The sequence below is a fragment of the Gobio gobio genome (assembly GCF_949357685.1).
Source record: "Gobio gobio genome assembly, chromosome: 2".
NCBI classification, from domain to species: domain Eukaryota; kingdom Metazoa; phylum Chordata; class Actinopteri; order Cypriniformes; family Gobionidae; genus Gobio; species Gobio gobio.
Genome location: NC_137098.1, coordinates 51,185,292 through 51,203,379, shown reverse-complemented (window position 1 = coordinate 51,203,379; position 18,088 = coordinate 51,185,292). Strand labels below are relative to the sequence as shown.

General features: G+C 37.8%; 3 protein-coding genes across 3 annotated transcripts; 1 reads left to right on the top strand and 2 right to left on the bottom strand.

Annotated features, from left to right (window-relative positions):
* Window positions 1–839: 839 nt before the first annotated feature.
* Window positions 840–2,599, bottom strand: mblac1 (metallo-beta-lactamase domain containing 1). The gene is made up of 2 exons (XM_079839311.1): window positions 2,105–2,599; window positions 840–2,000 (listed from the first exon to the last, which is right to left on the bottom strand). The coding sequence occupies exons 1-2, from the start codon at window positions 2,507–2,509 to the stop codon at window positions 1,764–1,766; spliced, it is 642 nt and encodes a 213-aa protein (XP_079695437.1). The 5' UTR covers window positions 2,510–2,599; the 3' UTR covers window positions 840–1,763.
* Window positions 2,600–3,560: 961 nt separating this feature from the next.
* Window positions 3,561–7,353, top strand: mpdu1b (mannose-P-dolichol utilization defect 1b). Its single transcript, XM_079844869.1, has 7 exons — window positions 3,561–3,732; window positions 4,342–4,407; window positions 4,498–4,630; window positions 4,801–4,886; window positions 5,017–5,135; window positions 5,216–5,326; window positions 5,631–7,353. The coding sequence occupies exons 1-7, from the start codon at window positions 3,609–3,611 to the stop codon at window positions 5,751–5,753; spliced, it is 762 nt and encodes a 253-aa protein (XP_079700995.1). The 5' UTR covers window positions 3,561–3,608; the 3' UTR covers window positions 5,754–7,353.
* Window positions 7,354–14,332: 6,979 nt separating this feature from the next.
* sox19b (SRY-box transcription factor 19b) lies at window positions 14,333–17,873 on the bottom strand. Its single transcript, XM_079841546.1, has 2 exons — window positions 16,991–17,873; window positions 14,333–16,389 (listed from the first exon to the last, which is right to left on the bottom strand). Exons 1-2 carry the CDS (start codon window positions 17,623–17,625, stop codon window positions 16,131–16,133), a joined length of 894 nt encoding a protein of 297 aa, XP_079697672.1. The 5' UTR covers window positions 17,626–17,873; the 3' UTR covers window positions 14,333–16,130.
* Between the last annotated feature and the right edge of the window lie 215 nt (window positions 17,874–18,088).

The window sequence follows — 18,088 nt, the reverse complement described above, 5'->3', positions numbered from 1 at the left end:
ATATCCTGGCATCTATCTTGGATCATTTGATCAATGAATGTTATCTGCTGTTGGAGGTGTGGGCCGGTGTGTGTGTGTGTGTGTGTGTGTGTGTGTGTGTGTGTGTGTTTGTTTGTGTGTGGCTCTTTACTGAACTCTGAACCTTTCAGGGCACTTATGTATCCCACATGCCCTCTAATCAGGAATCTAAACAGTTGTTGTATGTAATGACAGCATACGTCATGAAATGGATCAAGGTACAGATACGTGAACATTTCTATTATTAGAACATTTTGTATTATTATAACTGCTAATTTATTTATTTTTTTAAGATCAACAAATACTCCATTTAAAGAAATGATGTGATGTGGCGTGTTCGCCACAACAACCAGCAGTACCTCATCACCACAAGCTTACATGGCAATAAAAAGTGTGCTGTGACTTTACTGAACGCATTCTTTGGTTAACCACTGTGACAAACTTTTGATCTTAAAACTTTATCTGATCTTAAAGGGATAGTTCACCCAAATCAGATAGAGCAACCATTGACTACCATAGTATTTTTTCCCCTACTATGGTGGTCAATGATTGCTCTATCTGCTTGGTTAAAAACATTCTTCAAAATATCTTCTTTTGTGTTCAGCAGAGCAAAGAAACTCATACAGGTTTGGAACAACTTGAGGGTGAGTAAAGGATGACAGAATTTTCTTTTTTGGGTGAACTATCCCTTTAGACAGTACTCGAGTTGAGTAAATGTGCTAATACACTACTTAAATAGGAAATAATTTCTGAAGCAGATGTTTTCAGGTCCTAAAAATTATTAGGATGAGAAGAAAAACACATGCAAACATAGTAAGATGCTACAATTCACATTTATACGGACACAGAATAATCATAAAGCATATAAACAGCAGTATAATGCAATGAATTAACATTTGGTCAAATAAAAAGACATGTAAATGGTATTTTATTTAATTGCCTACTATGATTGTACTTAAAGGAATAGTTCACCCAAAAATGAGGATTCTGTCATCATTTACTCATCCTCAAGCTGTTCCAAACCTGTATGAATTTCTTTGTTTAGATTAATATTTTTAAGGATGTTTGTAACCAACACTGACTTCCATCGTATGGGGGGGGGGGGGGGGAAATACTATGGTGCCCCACAAACGTTTGGTTACAAACATTCTTCAAAATAAATTTTCATTTTTGGGTGAACTATCCCTTTAAAAATACAAAAGTTCATAACAGAACAGGCTTAATTTTGTATTACCCATATAAAGAATTAAGATGGCACGCATAAAATGTCCATCTGTGAACGTACATTCATTCTTAGATGAAAACGTTGACCTCATTTACTACACAACATCTGACGTCAGTTAGATCTTATTGTCACATGGCTTACAAATAAGATAAAGCCTAAAAATAACTTCAAAAAGGGTCAGTGGCAGTAAATAAAAAAAAACTAAGATGAGGGTATAAACCCACAGTTAACATTCATAAATGAAGTGATTACATTTCACACCCACAGTAGAGTACTGCAACTCACTCACGGTAATTTATACACCATAGTTAATAAACCACAGTACACCAGTTAAGCGTGCGAAAATACCTTTTTTTTAAACTAAAAATTAACAGCCAGAAGCCAAATCTGAAATACATTTGAGAAATATGTGAACAGAATGGGTTGAGTCAACACCAAGGTGCCATTTTAAAATCATTGTGCCACATTGGTGATATAAATGTGTGTCAACGTCAGGTCCAGGATTACGCCAGTGTCATGATTACCTGTGCACTCTAAATAATGGCCCGTGTCCAGGAATTATTACATCTGCTATCTGTAACACCTTCTGTCGGTTGGTCTCTTGTATCTGAGGGTTCTCGCTCAGGTCCTTCCAGGTTTCTTCATCATGGCAACGTTCAAACAAGTCTCCAGCAACAAGGACTGTACCCTCTGATGTTCCCTTTACCAGGACACTGACATCTCTGCCCATGTGGCCAGGTGTTGGAATGACGGATACCTTGTGGATAAAGTGGATAACTAAATTAGTGTATACTAATATATTAGAAGTTACTACCCTTGGCCAGTCTAGGTTTAGCCCTATATGACATATGAATAACGTACAAAATCATCAATAGGGTATGGTTGTCCCTCAGCCAGCTGGTTTGGCAGATATCGATCCCTCACGCTTATGTCACATCCCACAATTATTTTGGCATCTGGAAACAACCCCAAGTTTCCCACGTGGTCAGAATGGCCGTGGGTTCCGACTACTATAGCAACACTATCTGGCGTCATACCCTTCTCCTTAAGTTTTTCGACTAGAAAGTCTCGGTCCCAAGGACCCCCGGTGTCTACTAGAATAGTTTGTGGTCCGGTAATTAAAGAAATTGTACCGTCAGCTCTAAACGAGCCGTCTGGTTCAGCTGTGCAGTAGCCTTCTTTCAATACTGAGACGCAATACGGATGGCCTGAAATGTTGGAGTTGATGCCAGATTCACTTTTTCTTATTGAGCGATGCGTCTCCATTTGAGCTTGAGTAATCGGGATGCTTTTAATTCAAAAGAGACAACAACAAAAAAATATTACAGCTGAAATGTCATTTTCAATATCGCTACGGAAATCTCCTACGGAAAGTCACTGAGGACAAAACAGCAAGGGCTCTTTTGATATTGGCGTTATGGAACAATCGCGCCACCTTTTGCTGGTAGAAGGACAAGTTCAATTTTATGAACACAAATAATAACAATGAATAAAAAAAATAATAATTAAATTACGTGATATTTTGTGTGACCTTTCTATTCAATTGCTAATAAGTTCGCAGGAAAATAATCTACTCGAAATGTTTCAATAAGTAAAGGGGAAGTATTACAGTAACGCACTACTAAAAGCTGGCAAAGACTGGATTAAAAAAGGATGAAATTGACATAAAGATTCTATTAAGCAAAGCTGAAGCTAAGTGCATTATAAGGAACGCTGTTATAAATATATGGCAAGACAACTGGAATAAGGAGTTAAAAGGAAGACATCTGTATAGTATTCAGGATAAAGTGGGGAGTGAAAGGAGAAAATATGGATCCAGAAGAGAAGATACAATTATTTCGAGACTACGCATTGGGCATACCAGATTAAATGATTATTTACACGATAGGCAAAAGTGAGACAGATGGGTATTGTGGGGTGGCAGAAACAGTGGAGCATGTGCTTGTTCACTGTGAAGGATATAATAATGAACGGGCCCAACTTGTGGAAGAACTAAAAAAGCTGAATGTTCAATTAGCAATAAAAGATTTATTTCAGAGTGCACAGGTACAATCAAAAGTGTACCCTATATTATTTACGTTTTTGAGAGATACACGTTTGTTATACAGAATATAAGGGATTTATACAGGTGTTTTTAATTTTTATTTTTTATTATTATTATTTATTTATTTATGTTATTTTTTTATTATTAAATATATAGATAGTAGTTTTCCTTTCCATCATCCTAGGTATTCACACTCCATCCCAGTAGGTGGCGGAAATGCACCAAAAGCTGGTTTGCCAAACGCCATTAAACTCAAAAGAAGAAGAAGAAGAAGAAGAAGTAATGCACTACATCACGTGACCTGATTTGACGTATTGCATCATGGCGGCCACAGAAGCAGTTGCAGAAATATCATTCATGGATCCTTTTAAAGATGTTCTGGTTAATTATTTAATGCCAGAAAGATGTTTTGACGAGTTCTTTTTACAGTTCAATCTTCTGCACGGTATGTTCATGTTCGATTAGTTTAGTTGCGTCTTTATAGATAAATGGAAGATATTTCAAAGATTATTTCCTGGTATACTTAAAGCGATTCAATGACAAAGAGGATTTCTCTTCTGTAAAATATCAGAACATCTGCCAACTTTGGTATTAACTGCATTATTTTGTCATTGATCATAACTTTAAGGCAGACATACTTAAAATCATTATTCTGTAATCAGTTATCATACAAAAGTGTGTTTTGCCGCGATCTTGCGGTTCTCTGAGCTGTAAATGTGTATTATTCATTTTGTATTAAACCTCGTCAGCTTCACCACCTCGCTTTTGTTGTAAGAGGCGGAACTATACATGTCAGTTTCTTAGTGGATCTAGTGACTTCGGTAGTAATCGGAGGTTTCCGTAAAATGCTGTCACAACTTTGGTTTTGAGTGTGATATATTTCGGTTTTTAATACGTTAAATATCAACTGCATTAAGATTTGCAATATATATGTATATATATCTGTATTACCGGTAAATGTGTTAGCTGTTTAGCTTGTATTAAAAATGTGGTTCAACTTTTACATGCAAATCATATTGAAGTCTGACCATTGAAGTTATGTGATTCTCTACAGTGGATTGTCTGAAGATTGTAATCAGCAAAGGCCTAGGCATTGGGATCATCCTTGGTTCTGTATTGGGTAAGGAAGGACACATCTCCTTCTTTATAACACATAAAAACCCAGACAATTTCCTCTTACACTGATGTTTTTTTGCATGTTTCTTCATAGTAAAGCTACCTCAGATTCTAAAGCTGATTGGTGCTAAAAGTGCTGAGGGACTAAGCTTTAACTCTGTACTACTAGAGCTGTTTGCTATCACAGGCACCATGGCCTACAGCATTGCCAACAGCTTCCCTTTCAGGTACATCAATAGTGATGCTTTGTCATAATTAAGTCTAATTTCATATTTATTTACATTTTTGGTAAACATGTGTCCAAACACACACCATGCGTTTATAAATGTCAAACCACAAAGTAACTGTCTACTAGAAACGAATACATAAAACATTTGCCTGTGAATATTGTTGACAGTTCCTGGGGTGAGGCCCTTTTTCTCATGTTTCAAACTGTGACCATTGGTTTCCTCATACAGCACTATGGAGGAAACGCCATCAAAGGTAAGACAATTCCACATGTCTTTCCATTTCAATAAATAAATAAATTCCGTGCTGCAATTTTATTTTTAAGTCATTATTTATGCTGTGCCTTTTGATTTCGATTCGATTTGATTGCTGTGATTACTTGCAGGTTTGGGGTTTATGGTCGTCTACTTTGGACTGTTGGCAGTCCTCCTCTCTCCCATAACCCCCATGTCTGTTGTCACTACCATGCAAGCCTCTAATATGCCAGCCATCATCTTTGGACGGGTAAGCTAGACCAAAAGAAGCAACTCTGTTTAACAGCTGATCCAGCAGAAATGTATTTATCTGTTGTTCTGTGTCTTCAGTTAATTCAGGCTGGTACCAACTACACAAATGGCCACACTGGGCAGCTGTCAGCTATTTCAGTGTTTCTGCTGTTTGCTGGATCTCTAGCACGCATATTCACTACAATGCAGGTAAAACCACTGTAATGAGCAATCATGCAATATTTATAAATATGGAAACCTGCTTAATATTTTTGTGGAAACCATGATTCTTTTTTAAAGTATTATTTGAGTTGGAAGTTTAAAACTACAGCTTTTGTTTTTTGAATGATGTAAAAATAGATTTTGATCAATTTCAGAAAGTATGTTTTTCAAAACAAAAAATGTCACTGACCAGAAACTTTTGAATGATAGTGTACCTTATTTATGATCCTCATTGTGTGAAATGGGTTCATTGATAAGTGATGAGTTTAACGTGTTCTTTGTCTCTGTACAGGAAACAGGAGATTCCCTCATGGCTGTCACCTACATCATCTCTTCTTGCTGTAATGGTGTGATCACAGCTCAGGTTCTCTACTACTGGAACAGCAGCCCTGCCCTCAGGAAGAAGACCGAGTAGATTCGAACCAAAGGCAAATTCAGTGACAAGTCAACTAAGTGCACTGGACAGCCGATTGGGGATCAGAGGTATCCTAATCAAAATGACGGTTCTTGTAAATTTGAACTCTGTCCCATGATCAGTTGTTAAGTGCATTTATTGTTACCATATCAGCGCTTACTGGAAAGGCAGGTATGAATACTGTATAAATGCACACATTCATGTATTCCAGGTCCCTGAATTGGACAAAAAAAGCCAGTATGGTGAGGGGTCCTTCTATAATTGTAGAACTTCCTTTTTATGTTAGTGCGTTATTTAATTAGGCGATTTCTGGACCATTTTCTTAGCTCAGGGAAGGTAGTAGTGTCCATAGTTTTCTTGCATTCAATCATAAATGTACAAACATGTACTAAATTCTCATGTATTATTACTGCCATACTCTTAGTCTTGTTAGTCACATTAACCTGGCTCACTGCAGATTCACTGAAACCCATGTAGCCATTTTGAATTCAACATATCTGTGAAAATGTCTACCAAGAAATGAATTCCAGAATTGTAAAAGTGACCAAATTGTACCAAATAAATAAATAAAATCCATACTTTAAAAAAAAGAAAAAAAAGAAAATATGTCATTATATGCTAAAGGCAGCCCTATTAGAACCTTGTATGGAAAGTTTTATCCCCATAGGGGATCGTTGATTTTTATTTTTATGTGAAGACAAATCCAAACATATATTGACACTATTTCACAAAGTCTTCCAGAAACTAGAAATGCTCATGTTGCTTTACACCCCACATTTTTTTATTTAATTTTTGACAAAATAAATGGTTTTCTTTAGGTAATACATGGAGATTATTAAATCAATTACTGTTGTATTTCTTGCAATAGTTGATGTATTTGTACTGTCGAGTGTCATCATGACTGAAGGGGACTGGGTAAAATAAGAAACATTTACTACAAAGCACTTTTTTGTTTGTTCATGATGGTAGTGTTCACCCATCAAAAGCAAGTTTGCAAGACAATTTTTATTTGAATGACCGACATTGTATATTTGCACACATTACACATGACCCACATGTGAATTAATTGTCCTTTTTTGCTTGTGAACATCTATTGTTGGTTTATTGCAGGAGTGACATTTTACAAACGGCTGGGATTACGGTTTTTCCATATCTAAAGTTGCAATGTACTTTTGACCATTGAGTAAAACATTTCCATCAGATAATTTGTAGTGTTTATTGCTCACTGATCACAAAGCATGTCTTTTAGTTTGAAAGGCTTCAAAAAAGTACAAAGCAGTGGTAGAAGAAAAAATAAGAATAAAACTGTTTATTTTTAAGTGAAGTTGTGTTTTTGCATCTGATGGACTGTGATACATATTTGTACCACCAGAGAGAGGCAAAGAGTTGGTATAAATACAATCGCTGTTAGTTTTCTCCACTGGTAGGTACCCTTTACCCCACTAACTGTTATTAATGACTTGCGTCAGTCCTTTAGTCTTCATTGAATGAATGAGAAGCACAGTATATAGCACAGAAAAGTGTACTGGTTCTGCATTCAGTGGCTACTTTATTAAGTCCACTTCCAGAAGTCTGAAATCCTAATAAAATGAATGTTTAAATAGACTACATTGAGTTGGATTTCTTGGTTTAACGTTGGCAAATGAAGCCTGTCCAGTTGGATGTGATTTCTACGGATGATTTACTTGTACTTTTTAAAAAGCAGAAGCAGAGTTCGAGCACAACTGGAAAAAAAAAACGGATGTAGAATTTACTTTGAGAGTATTTTCTATCAGAAACTAATAGTCAATGTTTACAAATATTTACAAAAAAAAAGAAGACAAACACATTACATGAATAAAATCTGAACTGTTGAGGTAGAAAGACTGAAGTATTTCAAATAATCTTTGTTATATTACAACTTCGAATTATCATTTTTACAGTGTGGTTGAACAATAGTTTCCATGCGCTCAGACAGCAAAGCTTCAGCCATCTAATGAGAGTGTATATCTAAATATCAAAAGCTGTTAAAGCAGCAACAGCAAATTTTTTTCTTTGATATAATCTCAAATTATTGAGTTCTATTTAACACCACCTTATTCATGCACAGACAAGATTTCTGAAATTTTGCATTTACAAATCAGAACAAATATTAGCCTGCATCTAATGCAGTCCAAATACTGACAACTTATTTTCAACCATACATTGAATTTCAAATTACACCTTTGATTACGTCTCAATAATTTAACTCATAATTATTCTGGTCCCATGCAAAAAGGTTGTACATTTATTTTACCAGGATAAAAACTGACACTAAAAATGGATGTGCAATGTTTAAGAGAAAAACAATTCAACAGTATTAACAGGAGGTTATAAATTATTTTAAATGAAGCAAAGATTCCATCCAACCTCCAAAACGCTTATCCTCTAGGAATTAAATATCTCCAAATCCAATATCACGAGATATTTCACAAGTGCCAGAAAGTCAGTCAATGGAGGGTTTTTTTTCTGTTGCTAAAATTAAACCACAGACTTGAAACAGGGAATATCATTGACTAGATTGATTAGAGTTTGTTTGTTTGTTTGTTTATACAGAGATTTCATATATGTAAGCATAAACTGAAGCATAATAGGTTCCTCTGTAAGGCCCTTTAAAGGCATCTTCATAGTCAGCATGTTTTCTTTGGTTGTGCTCACTTGCTCATGGTTAATTAACTGCTTACAATTTAGACTGCACATTCTACTTAAATTTACTGCCAACTCAACAACAGCATTCTGTTCGCTTTCATGTAGGTAGTGTTGTTCCCGTAAACTACAAAAAAAGCAGAAAGTATCCGACCTGATGGCTCTAAACTCCACCTCCAACTGCAACCGGCTATTCTTGCCGATCAGCAAGGTTAAGCAGTTATTGTCAAACACACCTAATGTGAATGCTCATCACAGACCCTAATTTAAATTTAAATCAATTTATTAGAGAATACATTTTGTTTTTGATCATTACAGTTAAAGATATTATTTTTTTTATTCAGCAAGGATAGCAGTAATGTCATAATGTAAAAAAAAAAAAAATTCAGTATCCATAAAAATAAGAAGCATGTTTCTTGTGCACCAAATTAGCATATTAGAATGATTTCTAAAGGATTGTGTGACTGAAGACTGGAGTAATAATTCCTGAAAATTCTTTGCCATCACAGGAATAATTGTTATAATATTTCACAATATTACTGTAATTTAAACAAATAAATGCAGCCTTGGTGAGCACTTCGAAGAGACTTCTTTCAAACACATTAAAAATATATAGTTTTGAGCACTATATAACTGATATCCAACTGGTTACCAATGGGTTATTTTGACTCTTTGAGAGTGCTCAGGGTTTTTTTCTTGACAGTTGAATGAATGTATTAATATAATCCATAATGTTGGATAACACAATCTAATGTTTTTTTCTCAGGTCTGTTGGGAAGGTCTTAAAGTACGGCCCACGTTCTTATCTCACCTCACTTGAGGAGGAGACTGTTTCCCATATCTGAATCTAATCAGCGTTACGTACCACCACCTCCTCACCTATGTAGGGACAAATATCTTATCCAGCCTATAACGGCAGATTTTATGTGTCAGACCGGTTTGTCAGAGACTCTCTCAAGATATTTAGCTCTCAGCTTCTTGTCAAAATGTAGGCAAGTGTAGTAACATCACAGGTACTGCTGTTAACATTACATGTGTAAAATCACAGGTGATGGCATTATCTTTTTTTGGAAATAGCAATCCTGAGTATCTTGTTTCACTCTGCCTCTGTTTCACCCCACCTTGCTTTCCTTCAATTTGCTGCAAGACCAGTCTTGCCCAGGGTGTGGTGCGCTCATTAGTGTTAGCTGTCAATCACTCTTTCATTGCTGTGCAAATGCTTCCTCTATTAACCACATTAACCTGACAGAAATGTACACGTGCTCTGTCAAAGCGTGCCACAGCTGCTCAGAAAGGTGGGCTTTGACTTCTGGGGTCTCTATTATACAATATTTTCCATTTTATCAATGGATTTTCTTTAAACTGGCCCCTTTAAAAAAAATAATTAATAATAATAATAATAATAGAAATGACTACATTGAAGTACTAAGTCAATACACTAAATGTGCCATATTCAACTTCCTCTCCAGCTTTTTAAAATTCATAATGACAAAAAAAAATTGGGTTGGAAATTGTGGTTGTCATTCAAAACAATTCATTATAACGCATTGCAAATTATGAGGTGAGAACAGCAACTACTGCTTTGGCCTCATGCCAGTCTTTTGATGTAGATATGTTTTGTTGACAAGCAGGAATCCATGGGCTTCATGTTATTTTGCTTTGAATAAATAAAATAGAAAAAGTTATGAGGTACACACCTGCCACTTAGAATAGCATCCAAATCTTGATTTTTAAAAAAACAAGATAGCGCAAGATAAGATGTTGATAGATTGGGCAGAAATATCCCGCCCATGGTGTGCAGATTTGTCGCTATACCTTGTTTTTAGTTTTTATAAGGCATATATCATGTTTCTGTGCACAAAAACACGAGCTCTTGTAAATAATACACAAACATATGTTTCTATTTAAACAGGTTTCATATTATTATCCTATAAAATTACATTTGGCAAGTGGCAGACACAACATTGACTGTTATCGGATGAGTCTGTCCACCCCCCTGTTATTGCGTGACAGGCAACGCTCGTCTAGGCTGACTCACATACATGCGTGTATGCAGCCCTGGTGGCATTTCAACCAACCGTAGCGGCTGTTAAAAAAAAAAGGGAAGAAAAATTTACGCCCACTCACTCACCTGTGCACACACAACGTCTGAGGTATGACTGACAAGCCATCGCACAAGCAAGAGATGAAACATGTTTTGATGTAGGCCTGTGAACAGATTGAAAATTAAATACATGTCTGCGTAAAGAAATAGTGCACTCAAAAAGGAAAAATAAGCCATTATTTACTGACCCAACTTTTTCTGTACAACAAAAATGAAAGGAAGTATAATACCGAGGAAATTCTGCTTAAGAGAGAACAACATTTTAATGAGCATAAAACATGCTGAACAACATAAATTCAGACACATTAAGGGTTAACAAATGAAATAATTTTCTTTTTGGAACAAAATATTTCTTTACATTAAACATTTGACACTTGTATGGGACAAACATGTAACATGTTGGTGTGGACCGCATAAATGCTCATTTGAATTTTCATAAATGTGCAGTATGTGGCCTATAGGCCTCGTTCACAGCAGCGCCATCTTTGCTTTTTAGCGGAATGAAAGCGAGGCTGTGGGGCATAGACACATACACTATATTGCCAAACGACTGCCTTTACACACACATGAACTTTAATGACATCCAATTCTTAATCTGTAGGGTTTAATATGGAGTTGGCCAACGCTTTGCAGCTATAACAGCTTCAACTCTTCTGGGAAGGCTTTCCACAAGGTTTAGGAGTGTGTTTATGGGAATTTTTGACCATTCTTCTAGAAGCGCTTTTGTGAGGTCAGGCACTGATGTTGGACGAGAAGGCCTGGCTCACAGTCTCCGCTCTAATTCATCCCAAAGGTGTTCTATCAGGTTGAGGTCAGGACTCTGTGCAGGCCAGTCAAGTTCCTCCACACCAAACTCTCTCATTTTATGGACCTTGCTTTGTGCACTGGTGCGCAGTCATGTTGGAGCAGGAAGGGGGCCATCCCTAAACTGTTCCCAAAGTTGGGAGCATGAAATTGTCCAAAATGTCTTGGAATGCTGAAGCATTAGGAGTTCCTTTCACTGGAATTAAGGGTCCAAGCCCAACCCCTGAAAAACAACCCCACGCCATAATCCCCACTCCAGCAAACTTTACACTTGGCACAATGCAGTCAGGCAAGTACCGTTCTCCTGGCAACCACCAAACCCAGACGCGTCCATCGGATTGCCAGACAGAGAAGCGCGATTCGTTACTCCAGAGAACACGTCTCCACTGCTCTTGAATCCAGTGGCGGTTTGCTTTACGCCACTGCATCCAACGCTTTGCATTGCACTTATTCATGTTTGGAGGTCAGTAGTTATTGACGATTTCTGCGCATAGTAGTTGGCGACTTCTGTGCACTGTGTACCTCAGCATGTGCAGACCCCGCTCTGTGATTTTATTCCTGAGGCTGAGTCGCTGTAATTGCTTCCACTTTTTTTATAATACCACTAACAGTTGACCGTGGAATATTTAGTAGTGAGGAAATTTCACGAATGGACCTATTGCACAGGTGGCAACTTATCACGGTACTATGCTTGAACTGAGCTCTGGTGCTTGATTTTATATATCTGTGGTCATGGATTGGAACACCTGAATTCAATGATTTGGAGAGGTGTCCCAATACTTTTGACATTATAGTGTATCCTATTGTACTTTTTTTTTTTTTCTGCTGACGAAATACTACAAAAATATATTTCCAAAAAAACAAACAAAAAACTGACAACATGAGCTGTGGAAAATTATAAGTGATCTAGGAGCTTTATCATCTTTTTACAGCGGATGCAATTGAAAATGTCTTTCCCTCACATGCTCACATTCTGTCGCTGCTCTGAATTAAGCTATATAGGCCTACATTGTATTTCCTTGTTTACACATCCTTAGTGGAAATTAAATACAATTGGATATCTATATTTGAATAGTCACTTTGTAAATTCATAGCCAAAAATCGACTCACATTCTCTGTTTTTATTTCACCTGTTAGGCAGTGAAGCCTGTGCATATGTGCGTGCAGGAGGGGAGCGGCTCCCTCGGAATGCATGTAAATAATACGCACCCCCCAGTTTCCAGAGCAACCATTAATCTCGTTTCCGGGTTTATGACGAACTAGAAACAGGCTGTCAACATATAGGCTATTTAAAAAAATGCGGTTTAACGAATGAATAAAAATAAAAATAAAATAAAAAAACAGGCTACCAAAGATATCGTGATTATTCAGTCAATTCCTTGACATCAAATTTTGGCCTTAATCTTCAAACTGGCAACCCAAAATGTACCATGGTGACAATTTGTTAAAGCCTCACTGGTCGTTGCTAAGTGATTATATGTTTCTCACCAGAAAATCCAACACCCCCACCCTTCTCGACACCCACATTCGCCCTCTTAACCCCCAGCATTGCCAGAAGTCGTCTGACGATAAGCGCAGCTCTTTTGCAACCAAAGTGGACTTGATTTTCTCCCTTTAAACACTTTTAAAAATTGGTAATGGATAATGGTTTACTTGATTCTAACTTGGGAACACGCCTGAACTGTTATGAAGGTTAATGAAAGTAGGCGCTCTTCCCAACCCCCTCCCTTCGCCCTCCGATTAGCCGCGGCGAGCTTTTACATTTTCATGAGAATGACATTAGGAGGTGAGGGGGTTAAACCCGAGAAGAAAACGGGGAGAAACGACGGCAACGCTAATTTTCCGCACAGCGGGAAGCGAGAAAAGGGAACAAAGTGGTCCAAGGGAGCCTCTCCGGATTCAGTGGCTTACTACGTACACCTGCGAGCTCAAAAGCAACGGACAATGTGCCTCCGAAACGGCCAATTACGACCGAGACCACAACCAGTTTTCAATCTGGAGAGAGAGGGTTATGCTGAGGTGGACAGTGAATTTGGGGGCAAAGTAGATGATTTCGCCCTTAAATCGTTCCATTCATTATATTTTTTAGTCTCTAACTTTGTGACACATATTAAAACGGATACAATTTAAAAAGGTGCAAATTTTTTCTAATAAAAAAGTTAAGATAATGTTTAATACAAAATAAATGCTTTAAATAAAATTAAATAAATGGCTTCAATGTTTAACACAAAATAAAAGTTTGATAAATGTTTTTTTTTTTGTAAACATTTGCAGTCACATGATAGGCCTATAACGCCTAATCGTGGATTTTAGATTTTTGTAAATTGCAAATAAATAGTGGCAAAAAAAAAAAAGTTTTTACATGGAGCAGGTAACCTAATATCTTTACACGACAATGTCTACTAAAAACATAAACGTTTTTCCCTTGTGCTTTTTGCGTCCAGACGACAGCGTATTCCACACAAAAAAAACCACACAAATTAAAAGCACCGTATTATGCATGCCAGGTCATTAGTTGCGATATCACTTTGTAAAGAAAAACTACGTGCTTAGACTGAACATGTAATGCGCACGACGTCATTAGTTTTCACAAATTCATGTTTTTGTGGATAACACGGAGACAATATTGGCATCGTTTTCAAAAACCGTGTAATTTTCAGGCCTCAAAAACGTTTTTCCAAAAAGTAAAAAAATAAAAGTTTTCCATTTTTAGTTGAAAACGTTGTCGTGTAAATGACCCTTATAAGCCACCATGTTAACATCACAAATACTTCTAATTCTTGGTATTCAGACACTTTCACTCAATTTAAATTGATTATGGCTGCCTGCAAATAGTATTGTCCACCAACAGGATTGGTAACGATGTTTGTCCCAGTAATGCAAATGGTCCAAGATGATTATAGACAGCCATAAATGTACACCAAATCCCATTTACATGTGACTTGGAAAATCAAAAACATTTGGAGTCAAAGAAAACTTGAGACTAGATGTATTTAAATTTTTTATTCTGTAAAAACGGCCCTTATAAGAGCCACAAAAACCAAGAAATATACACTGTACAAGAAGGTATTTACAACCAACTAAATTAAAACCATTAAAAAAAAAATAGCAAGCTGCAAACTCACTTCAATGGCAATGTAAACTTTTTTCATTGTGCTTAAATCACCATTTAACCAAAATATTAGTAACTAACTGACCAAGCTGTGGCGGCAATGAGCCAGACTGACAAAGTTATATTTTTGACTGCCACCTACACATACTTTTTGAGCTCAAAACAAACCAAGACCTTGACATAACTTTGCATTTTGTTGACAAAGGATCAAGGTCATGTGGGGAAAAAAACAACAAAAAACAAAACAGTGCCCAACAGAAAATTTCAGTCATGTCCACTGAACTCACTGGTCAACCATACTGTAATGGCAGAAGCAGACTTAATGCTGTGGTAGAATGAGAAAGACCAGAAGAGGTAGATAACCTTCTAGTCTAACGAAGTGCATCGACTGACAGCGAAGATCAGTGCATTCGAGTTTGACCCATAAGAGGGAAATGCTGGAATGCTAGGCAAGACAAACTCGACATTTAGCAATCTGTAAATATGGCTAAAAATGGACAATTTACAAGAGTGCAATTTCATTGTAGAGACTACAAACAAAAGAAAAAGTTATTTCACAAACGTATGTGCACACTGGTATGGTACATATGCATGCTCAGCTATTATTAAAGTAGGAAAACAAAAGCATATAGTGACAGAATGACTCTCCTCTCCTTTATAAATTGGGTAACAGAACGAAATATGTATAATTAGATGAGGCAATGTCACAGTTGATCTATACTGCCATTTTCATGATATTTATTTGAAGAAACCCCTGAGATTGTCCAAAACACTTTACTATATCAATACCCAAATTTAAAGACACTTAATGGCCAACTTGACCGATCACTCAGTTATTCCATGTGCTGAGCCATTTTGGGGATACAAGTGGGAAACAGGGTTCACAAAACAACCAATTTACAGTCCTTAAGGTCACATGCTATGTCTATCACCATTGTGGTCATTGCGATCATTATTGGCTGACCAGTTGTCTACCCCAATTAGATTTTTTTTTTTAAAAATCATGATTGCCCACTGCTGCATTAACAACGCATGTTCTAAACATTGCACAGAGCACAAAAGAATACTGTTAAAAACAAAAAAAAACAAAGTATCCATTCAGGAACAAAGAGGATGCCCTTGTTAAAATCTGGAATTGAGAAGTGGTAAAAAAGCTGACTTAAAGGGTTAGTTCACCCAAAAATTTAAATTGTCACCCTCATGTTATAAACCCGTAAGACTTTCATTCATCTTCAGAACACAAATGAAGATCTAACCCTAACTTTGTGTCTTCCTGGGGCTTAAAAGCAGTAGTTGCGTAGGCTGTCAATGGAGGAACAAAGTTCTCAGATTCCATCAGAAAGATCTTCACTTGTGTTCCAAAGATGAAAAAGTCTTAGGGTTTGGAACAACATGAGGGTGACTAATTCATTCATTCATTTTTGGGTGAACTAACCCTTTAATTGTCCTTAACGTCATGAGTTAGGAAGTTAAAGGGGTCCGGTCATAGCGTGATGGCTGCAAAGACGGGAAGAAAACAGGAGACTGAAACAGCCAAGTTTGCTAGACAGTTTCAACAGACAACTTCAGATCATTCAAAGCAAGGAGGTAGTAAACAATCAGAAGTGTTCAGTAATCCATACAGTCCTATGTGTGGCACTACGGTCCCAAAAAGGGTCCAACTAATAGGAGTTCAGGGAGCATTCCCCAAACTTCAGATATGAGTGAGGGGAACAGTTCCACTTATATAATGCTGTTGGACACCAGGGTAAGCCCTCTGGTTTGAGCTATCGCTGGCATCCCCACCTGGAATGTACATGCTAATCATGTCCCTCAGGTCCCCTTGGAAAGCGCCACGGTGGTGGTGGTGGTGGTGGTTTGGTACTCCAGTAGGTGAATGGGATAGGGGTTCTGGTTTAACCATAGACATCACTGGACTGGGCTGCTGAGGGCTGCCACTATACGACATTTGGCTGTGGACACAAAGGACAAAAATAAGCCATTAAAATGTAGTCGACAAAAGATCAGGGCATCAGACACATGAAAAACCCTGAAAATCTGTATCTTTCCACTAAACATCTCTTAATTTGTTCCAAGTAATGCTGACAAGCAAACAAGGTCTATACAGTTTAAGACAGCTTAGTTGTAGTGAATCGGAGAAATCTATAGGAAAATGCTGAATAAATAGGGGCAATAAGAAAATATATAGGCAACTTATGAATAAATGTGCAGTTATGATGAGAAAATAGTCAAATGCGTTATAAACATGGTTATGATCAAATAAAGTGGCAAGTTAAGCACAGAAAGCTTATGAAATGCCAACTTAACAAGGCTACATAAACTAAATTACTTTTAAATACTAGAATTTATATTTTTGGTTTGATTAAACTAATTTAAAAAGGGCAATATGAATTGTTCGCAAATGTTTGATTCTACAACTTCTCGGTTAAGCACAATGAAAACTGAATCGGTTAACTTTGTGCGGGCGCCACGCAAACTAGTTTTCTAGTTCCCCAATTTGTCAAGCTTCCCTATAGTAGGAAGTACCACACTAAATCCCTTGATAAAACGAACCTGTAAGAGCTGGCGCTGTTCATGTACGTCTGTGCCGGCGGGTACTGGAGAGCCGACAGGTCGTAGCGGTGCAGTTGCTGCGGGTATCCGAGCGCCTCGCCCTGCATGCCCATGTAACCACCGGTGTGACCCCAGCCATAGCCGTCCATTCTCGGGCTGCCACCTTGTCCCTGTGCCACGGCTGATGCCAATAGGTTGCCGGGTGCTAGGGGATATTTACCCATGGGGTTTTCCTTCTTCATGAGAGCTTTGGTCTTACGCCTAGGTTTGTATTTGTAATCGGGGTATTCCTTCATGTGTACAGCCCGCAACCGTTTGGCCTCATCGATGAACGGCCGCTTCTCCGCGTCCGTTAAAAGTTTCCATTCCGCTCCGAGGCGTTTGCTTATCTCAGAGTTGTGCATTTTGGGGTTCTCCTGTGCCATCTTCCTCCGCTGACCCCGAGACCACACCATAAACGCATTCATGGGGCGCTTCACTTTGTCCATAGGGTCCCCGCCGGGTGGACAAGAAGTTTTTGATCCGTGGTGCACATTTCCAACCACGCTGACCGGAGGAGACATGCCTGGGCTGTTCTGGTGGGGGTGAGGTTGACCCGCGGTCTTCAGTTCATGCTCCATCATGCTATACATCATGCCACTACACACTTTGAGTTTCAATCGCTCAATGCGTAAAGCAGCCAATTAAAAGTGTCCAAGCGAACCTAATCAGGTCAAACAAATCCGACGCAGGTGAAGTCTCTTTACAGCCGGGATTGTCTGGCCAAAAAAGCAATGAGAGAACAAGTGTTCAAAACATTTATAGCAAGTGTTTGAAACAAAATAAAGTGCAACGAAAAGCTTCTCAATCACTGCTGTTTGTCTCTCTAACTCTGTTGAACTCTATCCACAAGGCACTTGTTGAGCAGCAATAGTTTGCAGATGCGGTCCACGTTGAACCAATTGTATAATTGTATTCCACGTCTGTCCAATCAGCGCTCAACGAAACCCTTGGCTCGTTTGCATAACAATTACAGGGGTGTGGTATTTTACGTGGAAGATCACTTGTTGCAAGAGGTAAGCAGCACGCAGAGAGCAAACCAGAGGCTCGTTTTGTTGA

Bases quoted from the DNA above. Each gene is read 5' to 3' on its own strand.
- sox19b (XM_079841546.1), bottom strand. From the start codon at position 17,625: ATGATGTATAGCATGATGGAGCATGAACTGAAGACCGCGGGTCAACCT. The intron at 16,390-16,990 runs GTTCGTTTTATC...TTGTGTCCACAG, and splicing joins AACAGCGCCAGCTCTTACAG to CCAAATGTCGTATAGTGGCA.
- mblac1 (XM_079839311.1), bottom strand. From the start codon at position 2,509: ATGGAGACGCATCGCTCAATAAGAAAAAGTGAATCTGGCATCAACTCC. The intron at 2,001-2,104 runs GTACGTTATTCA...TTTATCCACAAG, and splicing joins CATACCCTATTGATGATTTT to GTATCCGTCATTCCAACACC.
- mpdu1b (XM_079844869.1), top strand. From the start codon at position 3,609: ATGGCGGCCACAGAAGCAGTTGCAGAAATATCATTCATGGATCCTTTT. The intron at 5,136-5,215 runs GTAAGCTAGACC...CTGTGTCTTCAG, and splicing joins CAGCCATCATCTTTGGACGG to TTAATTCAGGCTGGTACCAA. The intron at 5,327-5,630 runs GTAAAACCACTG...GTCTCTGTACAG, and splicing joins GCATATTCACTACAATGCAG to GAAACAGGAGATTCCCTCAT.